The sequence below is a fragment of the Thamnophis elegans genome, chromosome 2 (assembly GCF_009769535.1).
Source record: "Thamnophis elegans isolate rThaEle1 chromosome 2, rThaEle1.pri, whole genome shotgun sequence".
Taxonomy (NCBI): domain Eukaryota; kingdom Metazoa; phylum Chordata; class Lepidosauria; order Squamata; family Colubridae; genus Thamnophis; species Thamnophis elegans.
The window spans coordinates 158,878,175-158,901,851 of NC_045542.1; the positions used below are offsets into that span (position 1 = coordinate 158,878,175).

Genomic DNA, 23,677 nt, shown 5'->3' on the forward strand with positions numbered 1-23,677 from the left:
TTGTCAGAATAGTTCTCTTGTGGTTCATAGAAGGACCCATAGAGGACAGATGCCCTACTACTGCTCTCAATGTGGTAAATGCTTTCGCAAGCATGGCAATCTGGTGATACATCAGAGCATTCACACCAGGGAGAAACCATGTAAGTGTACAGTTTGTGGAAAAAGATTCATTGCAAATTCCCACCTGGTGAGACACCAGAGGACTCACACAGGAGAGAACCCATATGACTGTCCACAGTGTGAGAAAAGTTTCAGTCAGAATTCCAACCTGATGAACCACCAGAGGACTCACACAGGAGAGAAACCATATGAGTGTCCACAGTGTGGGAAAAGTTTCAGTCAGAATTTTAACCTGGTGAACCACCAGAGGACTCACACAGGAGAGAAACCATATGAGTGTCCACAGTGTGGGAAAAGTTTCAGTCAGAATTCCAACCTGGTGAAACACCAGAGGACTCACACAGGAGAGAAACCTTATGAATGTCCAGAGTGTAAGAAAAGTTTCAGTTACTCTTCTGTGCTTGTGAAACACCGGAGGACACATACAGGAGAGAAACTATGAAAGGATCCAGATTGCAGGAATGATTTCCATATCAGGCCTTTATACCTTTATACACAAGGGAGAAACTTCAAATGTCCGTCTATAGTGTTTCAGAAGTAAATCACCTCTTAATCAGGGGTGGGTTCCTGCCAGTTCTAACCTCTTCTATGGAACAGGTTCCACAAATCTACCGTGCCATTTAGAACTGGTTCCATCTCCCTCCCCCTGCACCACGCTTGCCCCGCCCATCGCTCACTGATTTTTTTGGCAGCTGCCAAAAAAGCAAACACAGTTCTAGGCTACATAAACAGAGGGATAGAACCAAGATCCCGTGAAGTGTTAATACTACTTTATAATGCATTGGGAGGGCCACACTTGGAATACTGCATTCAGTTTCGGTCTCCACGATGTAGAAAAGATGTGGAGACTCTACAAAAGTCGAGCAACAAAGAGAAGAGCTATAGAGAAGAGCAACAAAGATGATTAAGGGACTACAGACTAAAACATGAACGGTTGCAGGAACAGGATATGTCTAGTTTAATAGAAGGACTAGGGGGGACATGATAGCAGTGTTCCAATATCTCAGGGGTTGCCACAAAGAAGAGGGAGTCAAACTATTCTCCAAGGCACCTGAGGGTAGAACAAGAAGCAATGGGTGGAAACTAATCAAGGAGAGAAGCAACTTAGAACTGAGGAGAAATTTCCTGACAGAGCAATTAATCGGTGGAACAGCTTGCCTCCAGAAGTTGTGAGTGCCCCAACACTGGAAGTCTTTAAGAAGATGTTGGATAGCCATTTGTCTGAAACGGTATAGGGTTTCCTGCCTAGGCAGGGGTTTGGACTAGAAGAGAAGACCTCCAAGGTGCCTTCGAACTCTGCTATTTTATTGTATAATCATGCAGGACAAGGGAGTGTGGGAAATTATCATCCAGCCCTCTCCCAGAAAAATGAAATATCCTAGGAAATATTGAAAAGGCAGAATATTTCTCTGGATGTGAGAAAAAAGAAACATGTTTTTTTTTGCGTATTAAAAAGTTTTATTTCATTTTCATTTTATACAATCACATATATACTGTGCATGATTATGGCCATATAACATTAAGCAATAAACACAACTCTTCTTATATTCCAAAATACAAAACCAACATAGCGTTTCAACCCTCCATACACCCTTTCTTTCTCCCCCCTTCAACTTTCTTTTCTCCCCTTCAACATTCCCCTCTTCTACTTCCCCTCCCCCTCTAACGTTCCTTTCTTCCTCTTCCTTCCATCTCACCCTCTTTCCATTCCCCTCTCACTCCCTCTCTACCCCTCTCTCTTCTTTCCCTCTATTCCTCACTTCGGTGTATTTCTACTATCCATCGATGTATTCGGCTTCTTATTTTATACTAAAATTAAAAAAAGGAAAAGAAAAAGGCAACAGTATACAAATGCATTCTTGTCTAAAGATTAACATAAACTATATTACCCCCCTCCCCCCTCCCCCCTATAATCCCCCCTCCCTTCCCCCCTTCCGACTTCCCAAATCCCATATCCGGTATAGCTTTTTATCAAACACAGTCTCGAGTATATTAAAACCAAGTAAGTGAAAAGTGAAAAGAAAAAGGAAAAGAATAGAAGAAAAAAGTACTAAAAAAAAAAGAAAAAAAATCAATAAACTCTCTACATTGAGCTCAGCTTCTTATCATTAAACAAAAAGGAAAGAAAAAAGAAAAAAACCTAAGCGATTTACATCATTCCTAATCTTAATTAGTTAATTACCTGCAGGATTTCAACATATATTAAAACCAAGTAAGTTAACCAAGTAGAATTCTTCTCTAGCTAGGGGCCTTATCCCTTTATCTAAATATCTATCTATTTCCAAACCCTTAATTTGTCCCTTTTATGCTTCCTTCCTCTCTGACACAATTTAAACACATCTCAAGTTCTTCTCTCGGTTTCCTCTTCCAGCTCTTCTCGTCCCTGCCTCTATCTGTATCCATATACATCCATATACGCACATATATATATACACGCCCATATACATACACATACATATATTTTATATTCATCCGTACTACTCTCATATATGCTCCGCCTTCCTGCAAACTCCCTGGATGTATCCTTCCAAGCAGTATATTCAGATAGCAATTTTTACAGTTCCATCTCAAAGTAAGCTCTCATTCAACCTCCACTACCCTCCCGACTACACCACACCTCCCAACTCCATCCAAATTGGGCCGCGATCCAAGAGAACCACCACGATCTCCACCCTCCGCCCTGGAAAATAAGTCATCAGTAATTTATATAAAGGAAAATTCAAAATTATCCATTAAGTCTTTTTAGATCCCATACAATATATCTTCCAAAAAAAAAAAATCAACATCAGTTCGTTCAACCTTAATGTCTCTTCCTCAGTATACAACTATATCATTTTATGCAAAACAAAAGTCACAGAATGTTAACCAAGTTCAAAATTAAGCCAATATTTTGGGTCAGTTAATTAAATATAATTTTCTTACAGAGGAATTATATCATTTTTAAGCTGTTTGATATAGTAAAATATTTGCTTTCTCTTTTGTAATGAGTTCATACATGTCTCCTTAATCAATAGTTGATGATCATAGATGTTGCTGCAATCCACCTTATTTTCCCATTCGTCTAGGAGCACGACTGGGTCCTTGTTCTCTGGTCTCCTGCTCTTCCGGGAGGGGAAAACAATACTTCCTGTTTTGTAATTGTGTGTTACATTGTTTCTCTTGTCCTTCTCTTTGTCTTTCTCCAAGTCCAGGTGATTCAAGATGTTCCGCCTTTAAGATCTTATGGTAAAAATCTCGGGCTTCCCATACAGAGTTAAGACGATATTTTTGCTGACCGAATGTGATTATAATACCAAAAGGCACATCCCATCTATACTGTATCTGACTATTTCTGAGTTCTTTAACTAGAAAAGCATAGTCTCTTCTGGCTCTTAACATTTGAGGTGGTATTTCCTTGAAAACAATCAAGTCCTGTCCATCAATTTGCAGCCTGGTATTATAAAACTCTTGTAGCATCGCGTTTCTGGATTCTCTTGTAGCAAGATATATAATTACATCTCTCGGAAGCTGTCTCTGTTTTGCCACCCACGAATTATGACGGTAAATTTTCTGGATCTGCCAATCAAATTTGAATCCCGGATTTCCCACCGAACGACTGAAAGCCTCTGAAAAAATCTGTTTCAAGTTCTCCTGATCGTTTTCACGCAATCCCCTAACTCTTAACGCAAGCTCTGTCTTTTTATAATTTGTCATAACAAGTTGTTTTTCTGCGTTTCTGTTGCAGCACTTCAATTTTGGATGTCAGGTTGACGTTGGCTTCCTCCAGAAACTCCAGCTTATCTTCCATTCCACCAACATAATCTGTCAATACTGTTACAAATCCAATCATATCATCCTTTGTTTGAGCAATCCTGGCATCAAGCTTATCACATAAATCTGAAATAAGTTGCTTCATCTCCTCTCTGAATTCTTTAAGAGTCTCAAAAAGAAATTCTTTCATTAACAAATCTCCAGTAGGGGGTGTAGAAGGTGAGGACTGCAGCTTTGTAACAAATGCTTGAGATATATTGCTAAAAGTACGTCTCCCCGACCTTGATTTCGGTGCCATTATAGAAAGAAAGCAAACAAAGTTTTCAAGCCTAGTCTCTGCTCGCGTTGATTTCAGATAAAATAATTTCAGTAAACTTTCAGAAGTTGATAAGAAAAGATCTTCGAGGGAGTGAAGCTAATTAATTTATATGAGGTTATTCCTTTGATTCTGTGCCAGGAAGTTGGAGGTATATCATTATAACAAATGCGGAAGCTATGAAATCGCCATTTTGAAAATCATTAAACAAAGGAGTTTTTTATAACATTGAAGCTGGTATTTTTTATAAAAAAAACAAATAAAGTTCTCAGGTTAGGTCTTTGCTCGTGTTGATTTTCAATAGCCTAGTTTCCAAAAGAATGTCCTGAGGGGGGGGGGTCACTTGCCTTGAGCTGTGAAATACAGCTGAGAAGTTCGGGTCAGAGTTAAATGACTCAGTCTTGGCTGATCCTCCCCCTCCGTTCACAGCCAGAAAAAAAAAAGCTGCAAACTTCAAAGAAGGTTCTTGCCGACTGAGACCCTCTCTGCTTTTTTCTAGCCTGAAAAAAGAGATATCTATTAGTTATTAAATAGATAACGAACCAGAACTCTGGAGGCAGCTCGGTTAAGCGACGACAAGCCCCTCCCCCGGAAGCCAAGAAAGAAACATGTTTTAAGAGAGAAAAGAGTTTCCTGCAGTTTTCCTGTCCATCCCCACTTTGTCAATGGGTCATTGAGAAGGCCAGGCTAGTCACTTTACATAATAAAGACTTCACCAGCAGCTACAGCAGGAAAGCATGATAATATTGGCCCTTTACTCAACTGGCCACATGGCATCTGAGAACTCATCCATACCTGGATTCAAAACACAACCTAGAGAGTAGCCCCTGCATGGCCCCATGGGTGTCTGACAATCAATCAGAATACATTTCTTACACAGTAACAGGAAACAGAGAGGTGGGACTCAACAGGGTATAAAAAGCCTAGCAAGCCCCTTCTTCAGCCCTTCTCTTCTTCTCCACCAATATTAAAGCATGTGATCACCTTTTCTGTTCAGCGCTCAAGCCATGTGGCCCTGTCCACCAATAAACCATCTTTCCAAGCAGCCTCCATTTCTCCAGTGTCTTTTTAGCAATAGCAATAGCAGTTAGACTTATATACTGCTTCATAGGTCTTTCAGCCCTCTCTAAGCGGTTTAGAGAGTCAGCATATTGCCCCCAACAATCCGGGTACTCATTTTACCCACCTAGGAAGGATGGAAGGCTGAGTCAAACTTGAGCTGGTGAGATTTGAACTGCAGAACTGCAGTCAGCTGAAGTAGCCTGCAGTGCTGCACTCTAACCACTGCGCCACCTCGGCTAGTTTTTCCCCACTTGAAGTCCCAGAAGGACATTTCTTTGCTCAGGAGAAATTGCTTTTTTTGTACCTTTACGCTTTAGACCACATTAAGGAATTGTGGGTGCACTGAAAATGTTGGCTGCCTCCAGGAGATCTTCAACAGGTGGGAGGGGTGAAAGGTGTGAGGTTAGTAGGCCCAAGGCCTAGGTAAAAAAGCAATGTAAAATTTCACATGTAAAGGCTGTTTCACCTTGCAGATCAATCTGATGGAGATGACCTCACTATTGAGTTGAGGAGAAAAGGGATCTTGGTTTTGATCACAGGGTTTCCAGCTTTATTAGCAACTCCTGTGTGCTCTTGATGATAGCAAGACTAAGATCCTGGCATATTTGTGGCATCTCCCTGGTGGCGGCAATGTGAGGAAAGTAATATACAGTGGAAAATGCTTCATTTTTAAAAACACATTGTGTAAGAACCATCAATAACTTTTTACAAGGAAAAAATGAGTATTGTCAGGGTTGCTGTGATCATTATGGCAAGGCAAGACACAGTTGCCTCAAACTGTGGCAACGACTTGTGCTCAACTCACCTTCCAGCTGATGCTTTAATCCTTGGAAGAGCACAAATAACCCTTTGCATGCCACCTTCCTCCCATGAGTGATCCGGAAGAGGAAGTTCCTCTGCGCGTCTCCTCGCTCACCCCCCCATCCTGTCTAGCAACACAGTACTCGATGGTTTCAGTTTTAGCTCCGACAGATGCCGCTCTTGTGTTGGCTTTCTAATCGCGGATGCTGCCTATCTGGCCACCGTCTCGTCCTCGGAGGTCGAAAAACAGGCTTGTGCTGTCTCTGCCTCAGGCATCTGCCAGATGTTTCCACTGATTACATGCAATGTGAAACTATTTAGCACGTGAAGTTTCGCTACGTGCGGAGTCTTAAAGGATCCTGAAGTTCGGACAGAATTACGGAATGGGAGTTGGAAGGACCACCTCTCCAAGCAGGAGACCCGATACAGTTCTGCACAAACAGCTGTGCAGTCTCCTCTTTAGAAAATCCCATTTTTGGAGCTCCCACAATTCCTGGAGGCAAAGCTGTTCCACTGATTGATTGGATTCACCCACAGGGACTCTCTCAATTCTAGGAAGGATCCGTTACTTTTTATCCTACTTTCGGGCACTTTGGGGAATAAGTTGACCCTCTCCATCAGACTGATCTGCAAGGTGAAACAGCCTTTATATGTGAAATTTTACACTGCTTTTTTACCTAGGCCTTGGGCCTACTAACCACACACCTTTCACCCCTCCCACCTGTTGAAGATCTCCTGGAGGCAGCCAACATTTTCAGTGCACCCACAATTCCTTAATGTGGTCTAAAGTATTAAGGTACAAAAAAGCGGTTTCTCCCTTGTCCCCCATGATTTTACAATACAATGCAATACAATAGCAGACTTGGAAGGGACCTTGGAAAACCCCTGCCTAGGCAGGAAACCCTATACCGTTTCAGACAAATGGCTATCCAACATCATCTTAAAGACTTCCAGTGTTGGGGCATTCACAACTTCTGGAGGCAAACTGTTCCACTGATTAATGGTTCTGTCAGGAAATTTCTCCTCAGATCTAAGTTGCTTCTCTCCTTGACTAGTTTCCACCCATTTCTTCTTGTTCTACCCTCAGGTGCCTTGGAGAATAGTTTGACTCCCTCTTCTTTGTGGCAACCCCTGAGATATTGGAACACTGATGTCATGTCTCTCCTAGTCCTTCTTTCTATTAAACTAGACATATCCAGTGCCTGAAACCGTTCTTCATGTTTTAGTCTCCAGTCCACTAATCATCTTTGTTGCTTTTTTCTGCACACTTCACATGATCTTGATTCTATCCCTCTGTTCATGCAGCCTAGAACTGTGTTGGCTTCTTTGGCAGCTGCTGCACACTGCTGGCTCATATTTAAATGGTTGTCCACTAGGACTCCAAGATCCCTTTCACAGTTACTACTATTGAGGAACGTACCAGCTATACTGCACCTATGCATTTCGTTTTTATTGCCTAAATGTAGAACCTTACTCTTTTCACCATTGAATTTCATTTTATTAGATAGTGCCCAATATTCAGGTTTGTCAAGATCCTTCTGTGTCTTAAGCCTATCTTCTGGAGTGTTGCTATTCCTGCCAGCTTGGTGTCATCTGCAAATTTGATGAGTTTCCCATTTATTCCCTCATCCAAGTCATTGATGAAGATGTTGAAGATTACTGGGTCTAAAACAGAGCCTTGTAGTACTCCACTGCATACTTCCCTCCCTGTAGATGCAGTTCCATTGAGGGCTACACGTTGAGTGCGGTTGGTCAGCCAGTTATTGTATTATATTATGATATTATGTCCCAGAAGCAGTCGCCATTTTGGCACTGAAGCTGGTATGGCAAAATGGCAACTGCTTCCAGAAGTATACTCTGTGGCCCAGGGATGAATCCACAGGTGGGTTCCTGCCAGTTCGCACCAGTTCGGTAGAACCGGTTCGTCAAATCTACCAAACCGGTTAGAAGAGGTTCCACTAGTGGTTCCATAAATTTTTGAAACCCACCACTGACACACACATACAAACACACAAAGAGAGACTCACACAGAAAGAGAAATAAATAAATAAATGAATGAATAAATAAAAAAGAAAGAAAAAGTTAGAGATGAAAGAAAAAAAGGAAAAAGGGACAGAGAAGCAAAAGGAAGGAGAGAGAAAGAGAGAGAGAGAGAAAGAAAACACATGGCTGGCAAGCCATTCCCACAAAGGAGGCCACACCCACAGAGTACGTTCAATTTTTTTTTTAAACCCACCACTCGATGAATCATAGGGACATTGAAAATAACTGTTGCTTCCAGGACAGAGTCACGAGGCCCAGAGATGCCTTCCTTTCCCAACATGAGAATCAGAGGTCTTTAAAAGAAACAGAGGAGGAGAGTGTGAGGCCTGGTAGGGTGGGGGTCCGGGCTAAGGACTGCAGGGACCCAGGAGGAGAGAAAAAAGCCTGTGGGGACCCTGTGGGTGGGGCCTGGAGAGTCCTATTTGGGAAAACCTGGGGTACACTGTGTGGGAATAATAGGCCTGAAGGGACTCTGTCAGGGAAGGACCCAAGGCTTGGTGTACAGGAGGCCTTTGGACGGCAAGCCTGGCCCTGCGTCCCTCCTCCAAGGGTTTCCCCACACCTGAGGTATCCAGTGTTCCACTTCATAACTCGCCCATTCATGTAACTACATCAGTAAGAGCAGGGGGTAGGGTTAATTAAGCAAAGCAGGATCTCAACCGGCACTGGTAGGCTCCATTGCAGTTGTATCTCAAGAACTACTTGTATGCTGGCTAGGGAATTTGGGGCTCAAAATCCAAGGACACCATGGTAGGAGGCTGAAATGTGGAAATTCCATAATCGACGTACAAAAAACACCACCCAAAAGCCTCTTTGCAGTAATTTCACAAAAGGAAATACCCAGAAACATCTGCTGATAAGCAGAAACAGGTAGTTAGCTTTTAACAGCCTACTGGGTGGGAGAGGCTTGCCAGCCATGTGACTGAGTAGAAGTGGCTTGATAAATGTCACTGGGTGGGCGTGGCCAACTTGTAAAATGTGGTGAAACTCACTTAACAACGCTCTTGCTTAGCAACCAAAATGTTGGCTCAGAAACTCTGGCATTTGAAGCACGCAAGTCTTAAAGCTGTCAAGTTACAAGTTCCTTGCACCCCTAACCCTTTGGGAAAAAAATCCCAGGATGTTCAAACTTGACAGCTTTAAGAGTTTAAGGTTTAGATAGGACTCTTAGAGGCGGGCGGGGCAGCCAATCAGTGAGCGATGGGCGGGGCAAGCGTGGTGGAGACGGGCAGGTGGAGGGAGCTGGAAGCGGTTCTAAACGGCACGGTAGATTTGTGGAACCTGTTCTATAGAAGAGGTTAGAACTGGCAGGAACCAACCCCTGAATAAGAGGTGATTTACTTCTGAAACACTATAGACGGACATTTGAAATTTCTCCCTTGTGTATAAAGGTACATGGCTTATAATGTTAGGCCTGATATGGAAATCATTCCCACAATCTGGATCCTTTCATAGTTTCTCTCCTGTATGTGTCCTCCGGTGTTTCACAAGCACAGAAGAGTAACTGAAACTTTTCTTACACTCTGGGCATTCATACGGTTTCTCTCCTGTGTGAGTCCTCTGGTGTCTCACCAAGTGTGAATTCTGAATGAAACTTTTCCCACATTCAGGACATTCAAAGGGCTTCTCTCCGGTGTGAGACCTTTGATGTATCACCAGGTTGGAATACTGAATGAAACATTTCCCACAGTCAGGACATTCAAAGGGTTTCTCTCCAGTGTGAGTCCTCTGGTGTCTCACCAAGTGTGAATTCTGAATGAAAGTTTTCCCACATTCAGGACATTCAAAGGGCTTCTCTCCGGTGTGAGTCCTTTGATGTGTCACCAGGTTGGAATACTGAATGAAACATTTCCCACAGTCGGGACATTCAAAGGGTTTCTCTCCAGTGTGAGTCCTCTGGTGTATTACTAGACTGGAATTGAGACTGAAACCTTTCCCACATTCAGGACATTCAAAGGGCTTCTCTCCAGTGTGAGACCTTTGATGTATCACCATGTTGGAATACTGAATGAAACATTTCCCACAGTCAGGACATTCAAAGGGTTTCTCTCCAGTGTGAGTCCTCTGGTGTCTCACCAAGTGTGAATTCTGAATGAAACTTTTCCCACAATCAAGACATTCAAAGGGTTTCTCTCCTGTGTGAGTGCTCTGGTGATTCATCAGGTTGGAATTCTGACTGAAACTTTTCCCACACTGTGGACACTCATATGGTTTCTCTCCTGTGTGAGTCCTCTGGTGTTTCACCAGGTGGGAATTTGAAATGAAACTTCTTCCACAAACTGGACACTCATAAGGTTTCTTTCCTGTGTGAGTCCTCTGGTGGTTCACCAGGTTGGAATTCTGACTGAAACTTTTCCCACACTGTGGACACTCATATGGTTTCTCTCCTGTGTGAGTCCTCTGGTGTCTCACCAGGTAGGAATTCTGACTGAAACGTTTTGCACAATCAGGACATTCAAAGGGCTTCTCTCCAGTGTGAGACCTTTGATGTATCACCAGGTTGGAACACTGAATGAAACATTTCCCACAGTCGGGACACTCATATGGTTTCTCTCCTGTGTGAGTCCTCTGGTGGTTCACCAGGTGGGAATTTGCAAGGAAACTTTTCCCACAATCAAGACATTCAAATGGTTTCTCTCCTGTGTGAATCCTCTGGTGCATCACAAGATTAGAATGGTAACCAAAACTTTTCCCACAATCAAGACATTCAAAGGGTTTCTCTCCTGTGTGAGTCCTCTGGTGGTTCACCAGGTTGGAATTCTGACTGAAACTTTTCCCACACTGAGGACACTCAAATGGTTTCTCTCCTTTGTGAGTCCTCTGGTGGTTCACCAGGTCAGAATTCTGACTGAAACGTTTCACACAATCAGGACATTCAAAGGGTTTGTCTCCTGTGTGAGTCCTCTGGTGGTTCACCAGGTTGGAATTCTGACTGAAACTTTTCCCACACTGTGGACAGTCATATGGTTTCTCTCCTGTGTGAGTCCTCTGGTGTCTCACCAGGTGGGAATCTGCAATGAATCTTTTTCCACAAACTGTACACTCACATGGTTTCTCCCTGGTGTGAGTCCTCTGATGTATCACCAGATTGCCATGCTTGCGAAAGCATTTACCACATTGAGAGCAGTAGTAGGGCATCTGTCCTCTATGGGTCTTTCTATGAACTACAAGAGAACTATTCTGACAAAAGGTTTTGTCACATTCGTAGCCTTAATATGGCTTTTTTCCAGCGTGGATCGTCTTATGCATAATCAGTTGTGATTTGCAATCTGTGCTTTCCCCACAACAGGCACATCTATGGAGCTTTTCCACCTCTGATATTATTGAGGAGGTCAAAAATATGTGTGATCCCGTTTAGTTTTGCTTTGATTGCAGGTGTTTGCTTCCTCCCAATTCGAGGCCTGTATTATTATCTGCCTGTGATGACTCCTTCAGATGCTTTCCCAGATCACTCTGCAGATGTCCGTTCAGAGGAAGATGAACCACTTCTGGGCACATCTGGAGGGGAGTTGATCAATGGCTCCAGTCAGTTGTCTGACAAGGATTTGGCTGAAGCACAGCTGCAGCAGGAGTCCTGAGGCTTTGCTTGAGGAAAAGCATGCAGCTGCAGCCAGTCAGTGAGGAAGAACTGCCTTCTGCCCCTAATCCAAGGCAGAGAAAAGGCAGGAACAGAGGTCAGACAGATTACTCGCGAGGGGAAAGCCTCGCCCTTCTTTAAGGGCTGCAACGGAAGCTGGCTAATTAGCACAGCACAAAGAGAGAAGCGATGCTGGGAACGTCCTCATTTACTAGCTGTGTGTTTTATGGTTGGTGTGACTCTTGCCTCACTTTACATTGACACCATGCCTTCATTTGTTCGTGCCTTGTGAACTCTGGACATTCCTTGCCTCGTGAATCCTCTTGTATTGTGGATTTAGTTTTGCCTGGTAGGTTTATTTTGATGAGGAAACGTCCAGGTGCCTTGTGTACTCTTTGGCCGTTGCACTGTAGACTAGCATTGGTCTGTTTGTTGCTGGACTTAATTGGGACTGTTCTGGGGTTTTGGTGAAGGGAGTTGCTGGGGATTATTAAAAAACCCACGAAACCAGAGTTACGTGTCTGTACGTGAGCGGCACAGCATACTATGTGACTACCCAATTCCTGGGCGATCAATATTTCTGAGGAAGTCAAAAATATGGATGATCCTTTGGTTAGTGATGCTTTGATTTAGTGGCGATTTTCTTCCTCCCAGAGCGAGGCCTGCATTATTCTCTGTCCTATATCACTATCCAATTGATCATTTCCTCCCCACTGACTTCCAGGTATTTCCCTCTTTTTTTGAATGGAAAAATAATCTCCCTTGATCTTTCATGTAATGTATCCTTGAATTCCACACACACTACTTTGTCCAGCTCAAAATCTCTTCTTGATTTTCTCTTTTTTCTCTATCACCTGCTCGGGAAAGAGAAGAATTGTGTGGTTTTTGAAGGAAATGGAAAAAACTTTGATTTCTGGCTTGATTGGCTTTCTTTTTCAATGTTGCTTGTTATTCTCAGTCATCCGGAGTGCTGTTATAGCCATCCTCTTTGTCTATAAGTTTCAAAGAAAATGTAAGTTTATAAACGGTTGCAAAATGTGTGAAAAAAGAAAAGGTATGAATGAAAAGTAAAAATGCCACAATGCTAGAATAACCTCTGACATTAATTATGATTCATTTGACTACCAACATCAAATACACATTCAGTCATTAAATTAACTTGTTGACTTGGGTCAGACACAAATTCTGAGCCCTGTAAAGGGTTATCATCAAATACGGTCAGGTGAAAAAGAAGGAACACCCTTTTTGAGTTCTATGATTTTACATATCATCACATAGGAAAGATCACCTGGTCCTTAGCAGTTCTTAAAAATGGGTAAATGTAACCTCAAATGAACAACAAATTACACCTGTCATCTTTTTTGTTTACAAAAAGAAAGCCAAAATGGAGAAGAGAAAAAACGTGAAAAACTAAGGACACTCTTACTGTTTCCATAGGTATGAAAAGGCGAAGTAGCAGCCAAATGCTGCTAATCAAGTGCTCTTGATAAATTATCATCAGCAAGTGTGACTACATCTATAAAAGCCAAAGTTGTAGGAGTTTTCTGGTTGACTATAAACTCTTCTCTATACTACAGTATTCTAGAGCCAAATGTGAGGCCATCTATCCAACAGCTAAAGAACAGCTAAAGCTTGGCCAACATCGGGTTATGCAACAGAACAATGATTGCAAGCTTACCAGCAAATCCACAAAAGTCCAGACCTCAATCTGATTGAAATACTGTAGTGGGATCTCAAGAGATCTGGGCATAAACAAATCCATGTTTTTAGCCTGAAAAATGTCCCAAGATGGTTAAAGTCAAACCTTCTGAGCTAACTTTAGAGATGTGGGGGCTTTAACTAATGAAATGTTGCCTAAAACATCTGCAAGATTTGAAGCACCAGTTATACCCATGGAAGTCCTCAGCTCCAAATAAGGGCAGAAAATACTGTCCTACTGTCCACAATCCCTCTGGTGACATCCCCATTCAAGTAGTCCTCACGCTTGGGACTGGCATTTGTGTCACTAAGCAGCCTGATCAGGAAGCATGATGTCACATGACAGTCCCAACTTACATCTGTCCCTTTGCAGTTGTTAAGCGGATCCCAGTGGCTTGTTAAAGGCAATTTCACATGGCTACGACTTCTTGCCAGTATCCCCCACTGACTTTGCCTATGAGAAACTAGCTGGGAGGGTCACAAATGGGGATCATGATGGTGGGATGCTCCGACCATCATAAATGTTCACGGGTTGACAGCACCCGAAGCAAATAGGCCAAATTGCTCCCGGACTCTCTTCCGACTTGTCTTCAACTCACCTTCCAGCTGATGCTTTGATCCTTGGAAGAACACAAATAACACTCTGCACGCCACCTTCCTCCCATGAGTAATCCGGAAGAGGAAGTTCCTCTGCGCGTCTCCTCGCTCACCCCCCATCCTGTCTAGTAACGCAGTACTCGATGGTTTCAGTTTTAGCTCCGACAGATGCCGCTCTTGTGTTGGCTTTCTAATCGCGGATGCTGCCTATCTGGCCACCGTCTCGTCCTCGGAGGTCGAAAAACAGGCTTGTCCTGTCTCTGCCTCAGGCATCTGCCAGATGTTTCCACTGATTACATGCAATGTGAAACTATTTAGCACGTGAAGTTTCGCTACGTGCGGAGTCTTAAAGGTTTATGAAGTTCGGACAGAATTACGGAATGGGAGTTGGAAGGACCACCTCTCCAAGCAGGAGACCCGATACCGTTCTGGACAAACAGCTGTGCAGTCTCCTCTTTAGAAAATCCCATAGTTGGAGCTCCCACAATTCCTGGAGGCAAAACTGTTCCACTGATTGATTGGATTCACCCACAGGGACCCTCTCAATTCTAGGAAGGATTTATATATATATAATATATATAATTCTCCGTTAATGTTTGTCCTACTTCCAGGCACTTTGGGGAATAGGTCGACCCCTCTTTTCTGTGTCAGACCCTCAGTTAGTGAAAGACTCCTATCTCTTAGCCGTTCTCTGCATTAAATTACACATACCCAGGGCAGGGGTGGGTTGCTGCCGGGATTACTGCCGTTTCGGAGTGCGCACAATTTTTATTATTGCAGTATTATCAATAAACTTATACGCTCAAGCACAGTTTGAGGCAACTGTGTCTTGCCTTGCCATAATGATCACAGCAACCCTGACAATACTCTTTTTTTCCTTGTAAAAAGTTATTGATGGTTCTTACACAATGTGTTTTTAAAAATGAAGCATTTCCCACTGTATATTGCTTTCCTCACATTGCCGCCACCAGGGAGATGCCACAAATATGCCAGCATCTTAGTCTTGCTATCAAGAGCACACAGGAGTTGCTAATAAAGCTGGAAACCCTGTGATCAAAACCAAGATCCCTTTTCTCCTCAACTCAATAGTGAGGTCATCTCCATCAGACTGATCTGCAAGGTGAAACAGCCTTTACATGTGAAATTTTACATTGCTTTTTTACCTAGGCCTTGGGCCTACTAACCACACACCTTTCACCCCTCCCACCTGTTGAAGATCTCCTGGAGGCAGCCAACATTTTCAGTGCACCCACAATTCCTTAATGTGGTCTAAAGTGTTAAGATACAAAAAATCAGTTTCTCCCTTGTCCCCCATGATTATACAATACAATACAATACAATACAATACAATACAATACAATACAATACAATACAATAGCAGAGTTGGAAGGGACCTTGGAGGTCTTCTAGTCCAACTTGCTTCGTAGGCAGGAAACCCTATACCGTTTCAGACAAATGGCTATCCAACATCTTCTTAAAGACTTCCAGTGTTGGGGCATTCACAATTTTTGGAGGCAAGTTGTTCCACTGATTAATTGTTCTAACTGTCAGGAAATTTCTCCTCAGTTCTAAGTTGCTTCTCTCCTTGATTAGTTTCCACCCATTTCTTCTTGTTCTACCCTCAGGTGCCTTGGAAAATAGTTTGACTCCTTCTTTTTTGTGGCAACCCCTGAGATATTGGAATACTGCTATCATGTCTCCCGTAGTCCTTCTTTCTATTAAACTAGACATACCTACTCCGTGCAACTGTTCATGTTTTAGTCTCCAGTCTCCTAATCATCTTTGTTTCTCTTCTCTGCACTCTTTTGAGAGTCTCCACATCTTTTCTACATCGTGGTGAGCAAACCTGAATGCAGTATTCCAAGTGTGGCCTTACCAAGGCATTATAAAGTGGTATTAACACTTCACGTGATCTTGATTCTATCCCTGTGTTTATGCAGCCTAGAACTGTTGGCTTTTTTGGCAGCTGCTGCACACTGCTGGCTCATATTTAAATGGTTGTCCACTAGTACTCCAAGATCCCTTTCACAGTTACTACTGTTGAGCAAGGTACCACCTACACTGTACCTTTGCTTTTCGTTTTTGTTGCCTAAATGTAGAACCTTACTCTTTTCACCATTGAATTTCATTTTATTAGATAGTGACAGTTCAAGTTTGTCAAGATCCTTGTGTCTTAAGCCTATCTTCTGGAGTGTTGCTATTCCTGCCAGCTTGGTGTCATCTGCAAATTTGATGAGTTTCCCATTTATTCCCTCATCCAAGTGATTGATGAAGATGTTGAAGAGTACTGGGTGTAAAACAGAGCCTTGGGGTACTCCACTGCATACTTCCCTCCATGTAGATGCAGTTCCATTGAGATAAGATAAGAGAAGATAAGATACTTTATTTGTATGCCGCCCTTTTCCCTGGCGGGACTCAGGGCGGCTCACAGTTCAGGGGGAGGGGAGGACAAACCAAGTTACATATAAGACAATACATCATTAAAAGCACAACATTCATACTATTCGGGCAGGGTTAAGGTCTTTAGCCTCAGGCCTGTCGGGACAGCCAGGTTTTAAGGGCTATGCGGAAGGTCTGGAGGGTGGTGAGGGTACGAATCTCCACGGGGAGTTCGTTCCATAGGGTCGGAGCTGCCACAGAGAAGGCTCTCCTCCGCGTGGTTGCCAGTCGACATTGACTGGCTGCTGGAACTCGGAGGAGGCCTAATCTGTGGCTACACGTTGAGTGCGGTTGGTCAGCCAGTTATTATATTATATTATGATATTATGTCCCAGAAGCAGCCGCCATTTTGGCCCTGACGCTGAGAGAGAGAGAGAGAGGGAGGGAGAGCTGGCAAGCCATTCCCACCCAATCACATGGCGGGCAAGCCACTCCCACAAAGGAGGCCACATCCACAGAGTAGGTTCAATTTTTTTTTGAAACCTACCACTGGATGAATCATAGGGACACTGAAAATAACCGTTGCTTCCAGGACAGAGGCGTGAGGCCCAGAGATGCCTTCCTTTCCCAACATGAGAATCAGAGGTCTTTAAAAGAAACAGAGGAGGAGAGTGTGAGGCCTGGTAGGGTGGGGGTCCGGGCTAAGGACTGCAGGGACCCAGGAGGAGAGGAAAAAGCCTGTGGGGACCCAGTGGGTGTGTAACCCTTTACAGGGCTCAGAATTTGTGACTGACTCAAGTCAGCAAGTGAATTTAAAGATTGAATGAATATTTGAATTTGGATCTTGGTAGTCAAATGAATCATAATGAATGTCAGAGGTTATTCTAGCATTGTGGCATTTTTGCTTTTCATTCATACTTTTTCTTTTTTCACACATTTTGCAGCCGTTTATAAAGTTACATTTTCTTTGAAACTTATAGACAAAGAGGATGGCTATAACAGCACTCCGGAAGACTGAGGCTAACAAGCAACATTGAAAAGGAAAGCAAATAAAGCCAGAAATCAATGTATTTTCCATTTCCCACTGATTAGGGGCAAAAGGCAGTTCCTCTTCTTCCTCAGTGACTGGCTGCAGCTGCATGCTTCCCCCAAGCAAAGCCTCAGGACTCCTGCTGCAGCTGTGCTTCACCCAAATCCTTGTCAGACAACTGACTGGCGCCATTGATCAACTCCCCTCCAGATTTGGCCGGGACTGGTTCATCTTCCTCTGAACTGACATCTGAAGAGTGATCTGGGAAAGCATCTGAAGGAGTCATCACAGGCAGACAGTAATACAGGCCTTGAACTGGGAGTAAGAAAACAGTAGCTGTCATCAAAGCAAAACTAAACAGGGGATCACACCTCAATAATATCCGTGGTGGAAAAGCTCCATAGATGTGCCTGTTGTGGGGAAAGCACAGATTGCAAATCACAACTGATTATGCATAAGATGATCCACACTGGAAAAAAGCCATATTAATGCTACAAATGTGACAAAAGCTTTTGTCAGAATAGTTCTCTTGTGGTTCATAGAAAGACCCATAGAGGACAGATGCCATACTACTGCTCTCAATGTGGTAAATGCTTTCGCAAGCATGGCAATCTGGTGATACATCAGAGGACTCACACCAGGGAGATACCATGTGAGTGTCCAGTTTGTGGAAAAAGATTCATTGCAAATTCCCACCTGGTGATACATCAGAGGACTCACACAGGAGACAAGCCCTTTAATTGTACCGATTGTGGGAAACGTTTTGGTTACAATTTCACTTTGGTGAGACACCAGAGAACTCACTCAGGAGAGAAGCCCTTTGAATGTCCTGATTGTGCAAAATGTTTCAGTCAGAATTCCTACCTGGTGAGACACCAGAGGACTCACACAGGAGAGAAACCATATGAGTGTCCACAGTGTGGGAAAAGTTTCAGTCAGAATTCCAACCTGGTGAACCACCAGAGGACTCACACAGGAGAGAAACCTTATGAGTGTCCAGTTTGTGGAAGAAGTTTCATTTCAAATTCCCACCTGGTGAAACACCAGAGGACTCACACAGGAGAGAAACCTTATGAGTGTACAGTTTGTGGAAAAAGTTTCCTTACAAATTCCCACCTGGTGAACCACCAAAGGACTCACACAGGAGAGAAACCATATGAGTGTCCACAGTGTGGGAAAAGTTTCAGTCAGAATTCCACCCTGGTGAACCACCAAAGGACTCACACAGGAGAGAAACCCTTTGAATGTCTTGATTGTGGGAAAAGTTTTGGGTACCACTCTAATCTTTTGATGCACCAGATGATTCACACAGGAGAGAAACCATTTGAATGTCCTGCTTGTGGGAAAAGTTTCAGAAAGAATTCTGACCTGGTGATCCACCAGAGGACTCACACAGGAGAGAAACCTTATGAGTGTCCAGTTTGTGGAAGAAGTTTCATTTCAAATTCCGACCTGGTGAGACACCAGAGGACTCACACAGGAGAGAAACCCTTTGAATGTCCTGAATGTGGGAAAGGTTTTAGTCAGAATTCTGTCCTAGTAAAACACCAAAGCACTCACACGGGAGAGAAACCCTTTGAATGTCCTGATTGTGGGAAAAGTTTCACTCAGTACTGCACCTTGTTGATACACCAGAGGACTCACACAGGAGAGAAACCCTTTGAATGTCGTGATTGTGGGAAAAGATTTAGTCGGAATTCCAACCTGATGAGACACCAGAGGACTCACACAGGAGAGAAACCCTTTTAATGTCCTGATTGTGGGGAAAGATTTAGTCAGAATTCCAACCTGGTGATACACCAGGCAACACATACAGAAAAGAAACTATGAATGTCCAGAGTATGGGAAAGGTTTCAGTTACCGTTTTTGCCCTTTTGAAACATCAGAGAACTCACACAAGAGAGAAGCCCTTTGAATTTTCTGATTGTGGGAAAAGTTTCAGTCAGAATTCCAACTTTGTAAGACATCAGAGAACTCACACAGGATAGAAACCCTTGGATTGTCCTAATTTTGGGAATTGTTTCACTCAGAATTCTGACCTGGTGGATCATCAGAGGACTCATACAGGAGATAAACCCTTTGAGTATCCTAATTGTGGGAATATCCAGTTTGTGGAAGAAGTTTCAGAAGGAATTCTGACTTGGTGAGACACCAGAGGACTCATACAGGAGAGAAACCATATGAGTGTCCAGTTTGTGGAAGAAGTTTCATTTCAAATTCCCACCTGGTGAAACACCAGAGGACTCACACAGGAGAGAAACCTTACGAGTGTCCACTTTGTGGAAGAAGTTTCATTTCAAATTCCGATCTGGTGAACCACCAGAGGACTCACACAGGAGAGAAAAGTTACGAGTGTCCAGTTTGTGGAAGAAGTTTCATTTCAAATTCCCACCTGGTGAAACACCAGAGGACTCACACAGGAGAGAAACCTTACGAGTGTCCACCTTGTGGAAGAAGTTTCATTTCAAATTCCGATCTGGTGAACCACCAGAGGACTCACACAGGAGAGAAACCTTACGAGTGTCCAGTTTGTGGAAGAAGTTTCATTTCAAATTCTGACCTGGTGAAACACCAGAGGACTCACACAGGACAGAAACCTTATGAGTGTCCAGTTTGTGGAAGAAGTTTCATTTCAAATTCCGACCTTGTGAGACACCAGAGGACTCACACAGGAGAGAAACCATATGAGTGTCCACAGTGTGGGAAAGGTTTCAGTCAGAATTCCCACCTGGTGAACCACCAGAGGACTCACACAGGAGAGAAACACTTTGAATGTCTTGATTGTGGGAAAAGTTTTGGTTACCATTCTAATCTTGTGATACACCAGAGGACTCATACTGGAGAGAAACCCTTTGAATGTCCTGATTGTGGGAAATGTTTCAATCTCAATTCCAGTCTAATAATACACCAGAGGACACACACTCGAGAGAAACCTTATGAGTGTGCACAGTGTGGGAAAAGTTTCAGTCAGAATTCCCACCTGGTGAGCCACCAGAGTACTCACACATGAAAGAAACCCTTTGAATGTCTTGATTGTGGGAAAAGTTTTGGTTACCATTCTAATCTTGTGATGCACCAGAGGATTCACACCGGAGAGAAGCCCTTTGAATGTCCTGACTGTGGGAAATGTTTCATTCAGTATTCCAACCTGGTGATACATCAAAGGTCTCACACCGAGAGAAGCCCTTTGAATGTCCTGAATGTGGGAAAAGTTTCATTCAGAATTCACACTTGGTGAGACACCAGAGGACTCACACAGGAGAGAAACGATATGAATGCCCAGAGTGTAAGGAAAGTTTCACTTCTGTGCTTGTGAAACACCGGAGGACACATACAGGAGAGAAACTATAAAAGGATCCAGATAGTGGGAATGATTTCGATATCAGGCCCAATATTATAAGACATGTACCTTTAAACACAAGGGAGAAATTTCAAATCTCCTTCTATAGTGTTTCAGAAGTAAATCACCTCTTATTCAGGGGTGAGTTCCTGCCAGTTCTAACCTCTTCTATATAACAGCTTCCACAAATCTACCGTGCCATTTAGAACCGGTTCCAGCTCCCTCCCCCTGCCCGTCTGCACCACGCTTGCCCCGCCCATCACTCACTGATTGGCTGCCCCGCCTGCCTCTAAGAGTCCTATCTAAACCTTAAAGTCTTAAAGCTGTCAAGTTTGAACATCCCTGGGATTTTTTTCCCAAAGGGTTAGGGGTGCAAGGATCTTGTAACTTGACAGCTTTAAGACTTGCGTGCTTCAAATGCCAGAGTTTCTGAGCCAACATTTTGGTTGCTAACCAAGAGCATTGCTAAGTGAGTTTCAAATACTTTGAAATATATTGTGCATAGAAAGAATAGTTTGAAATGTTTTACTTCAATTTATTCTGTGTGGATTCTTTTTTTAAATTGTCTTAGGCTATTTAAAAAAAGATTCTATCCAAAATACAAAATACCAGCTGCACTTATTCACTTAAGAACTGTGGCAAGAAAGGTGGTATAATGGGTTTAGTGACCAAAGTTACAATGGCATTATAAAAAGTGACTGATGACCATTTTTCACACTTAGCGACCATTTTCACACTTAGCGACCGTTGCAGCATTCTCATGGTCACGTGATCAAAGTTTTAATGTTTGGCAACAGTTACAATTTACATTTGTAAATTGTAGTTATGTTGAAATAAAAAATATTACAATACTATTTTTGCGTTATATGAAAATTTTTCTTGCTCTGTATAAAATTTTTAATCACCCCCCCACCCCGGTCAAAGGTGTCCCTCTTTACCAATCTCAAAACTGGTCACCTTACCTCTACACCAAGCCTTGGGTCCCGCCCTGACAGAATCCCTTTAGGCCTATTATTTCCACACAGTGTACCCCAGGCTTTCCCAAATAGGACTCTCCAGGCCCCACCCACTGGGTCCCCACAGGCTTTTTTCTCTCCTCCTGGGTCCCTGCAGTCCTTAGCCCGGACCCTCACCCTACCAGGCCTCACACTCTCCTCCTCTATTTCTTTTAAAGACCTCTGATTCTCATGTTGGGAAAGGAAGGCATCTCTGGGCCTCACGCCTCTGTCCTGGAAGCAACGGTTATTTTCAGTGTCCCTATGATTCATCCAGTAGTAGCTTTCAAAAAAAAATTGAACCTACTCTGGGTGTGGCCTCCTTTGTGGGAGTGGCTTGCCCGGCATGTGATCGGGTGGGAATGGCTTGCCAGCTCTCCCTCCCTCCCTCTCCCTCTCCCACTCTCCCTCCCTCCCTCTCCCTCTCTCTCTCTCTCTCTCAGCGTCAGGGCCAAAATGGCAGCTGCTTTTGGGACATAATATCATAATATAATATAATAACTGGCTGACCAACCGCACTCAACATGTAGCCACAGATTAGGCCTCCTCCGAGTTCCATCAGCCATTCAATGTCGACTGGCAACCACGCGGAGGAGAGCCTTCTCTGTGGCAGCTCCGACCCTATGGAACGAACTCCCCATGGAGATTCGTACCCTCATCACCCTCCAGACCTTCCGCATAGCCCTTAAAACCTGGCTGTCTTGACAGGCCTGGGGCTAAAGACCTTAACCCTGCCCGAATAGTATGAATGTTGTGCTTTTAATGATGTATTGTCTTATATGTAACTTGGTTTGTCCTCCCCTCCCCCTGAATTGTGAGCCGCCCTGAGTCCCGCCAGGGAAAAGGGCGGCATACAAATAAAGTATCTTATCTTATCTTATCTCAATGGAACTGCATCTACATGGAGGGAAGTATGCAGTGGAGTACCCCAAGGCTCTGTTTTACACCCAGTACTCTTCAACATCTTCATCAATCACTTGGATGAAGGAATAAATGGGAAACTCATCAAATTTGCAGATGACACCAAGCTGGCAGGAATAGCAACACTCCAGAAGATAGGCTTAAGACACAAGGATCTTGACAAACTTGAACTGTCACTATCTAATAAAATGAAATTCAATGGTGAAAAGAGTAAGGTTCTACATTTAGGCAACAAAAACGAAAAGCACAGGTACAGTATAGGTGGTACCTTGCTCAACAGTAGTAACTGTGAAAGGGATCTTGGAGTACTAGTGGACAACCATTTAAATATGAGCCAGCAGTGTGCAGCAGCTGTCAAAAAAGCCAACAGTTCTAGGCTGCATAAACACAGGGATAGAATCAAGATCACGTGAAGTGTTAATACCACTTTATAATGCCTTGGTAAGGCCACACTTGGAATACTGCATTCAGGTTTGGTCACCACGATGTAGAAAAGATGTGGAGACTCTCAAAAGAGTGCAGAGAAGAGAAACAAAGATGATTAGGAGACTGGAGACTAAAACATGAACAGTTGCACGGAGTGGGTATGTCTGGTTTAATAGAAAGAAGGACTACGGGAGACATGATAGCAGTATTCCAATATCTCAGGGGTTGCCACAAAAAAGAAGGAGTCAAACTATTTTCCAAGGCACCTGAGGGTAGAACAAGAAGAAATGGGTGAAAACTAATCAAGGAGAGAAGCAACTTAGAACTGAGGAGAAATTTCCTGACAGTTGGAACAATTAATCAGTGGAACAACTTGCCTCCAGAAGTTGTGAATGCCCCAACACTGGAAGTCTTTAAGAAGATGTTGGATAGCCATTTGTCTGAAAGGGTATAGGGTTTCCTGCCTAGGAAGCAGGTTGGACTAGAAGACCTCCAAAGTCCCTTCCAACTCTGCTATTGTATTGTATTGTATTGTATTATATTATATTGTATTGTATAATCATGGGGGACAAGGGAGAAACTGATTTTTTGTATCTTAACACTTTAGACCACATTAAGGAAT

The 23,677-nt window shown here is 43.3% G+C and overlaps 1 protein-coding gene and 1 pseudogene across 1 annotated transcript; one reads left to right on the plus strand and one right to left on the minus strand.

Moving 5' to 3' along the window:
- The first annotated feature begins 30 nt into the window (after window positions 1-30).
- On the plus strand, window positions 31-20,917 carry LOC116523825 (annotated as a pseudogene).
- On the minus strand, window positions 9,506-14,035 carry LOC116523835 (zinc finger protein OZF-like). The gene is made up of 2 exons (XM_032238923.1): window positions 13,967-14,035; window positions 9,506-12,661 (listed from the first exon to the last, which is right to left on the minus strand). Exon 2 carries the CDS (start codon window positions 11,228-11,230, stop codon window positions 9,542-9,544), a length of 1,689 nt encoding a protein of 562 aa, XP_032094814.1. The 5' UTR covers window positions 11,231-12,661; window positions 13,967-14,035; the 3' UTR covers window positions 9,506-9,541.
- Window positions 20,918-23,677: the final 2,760 nt, after the last annotated feature.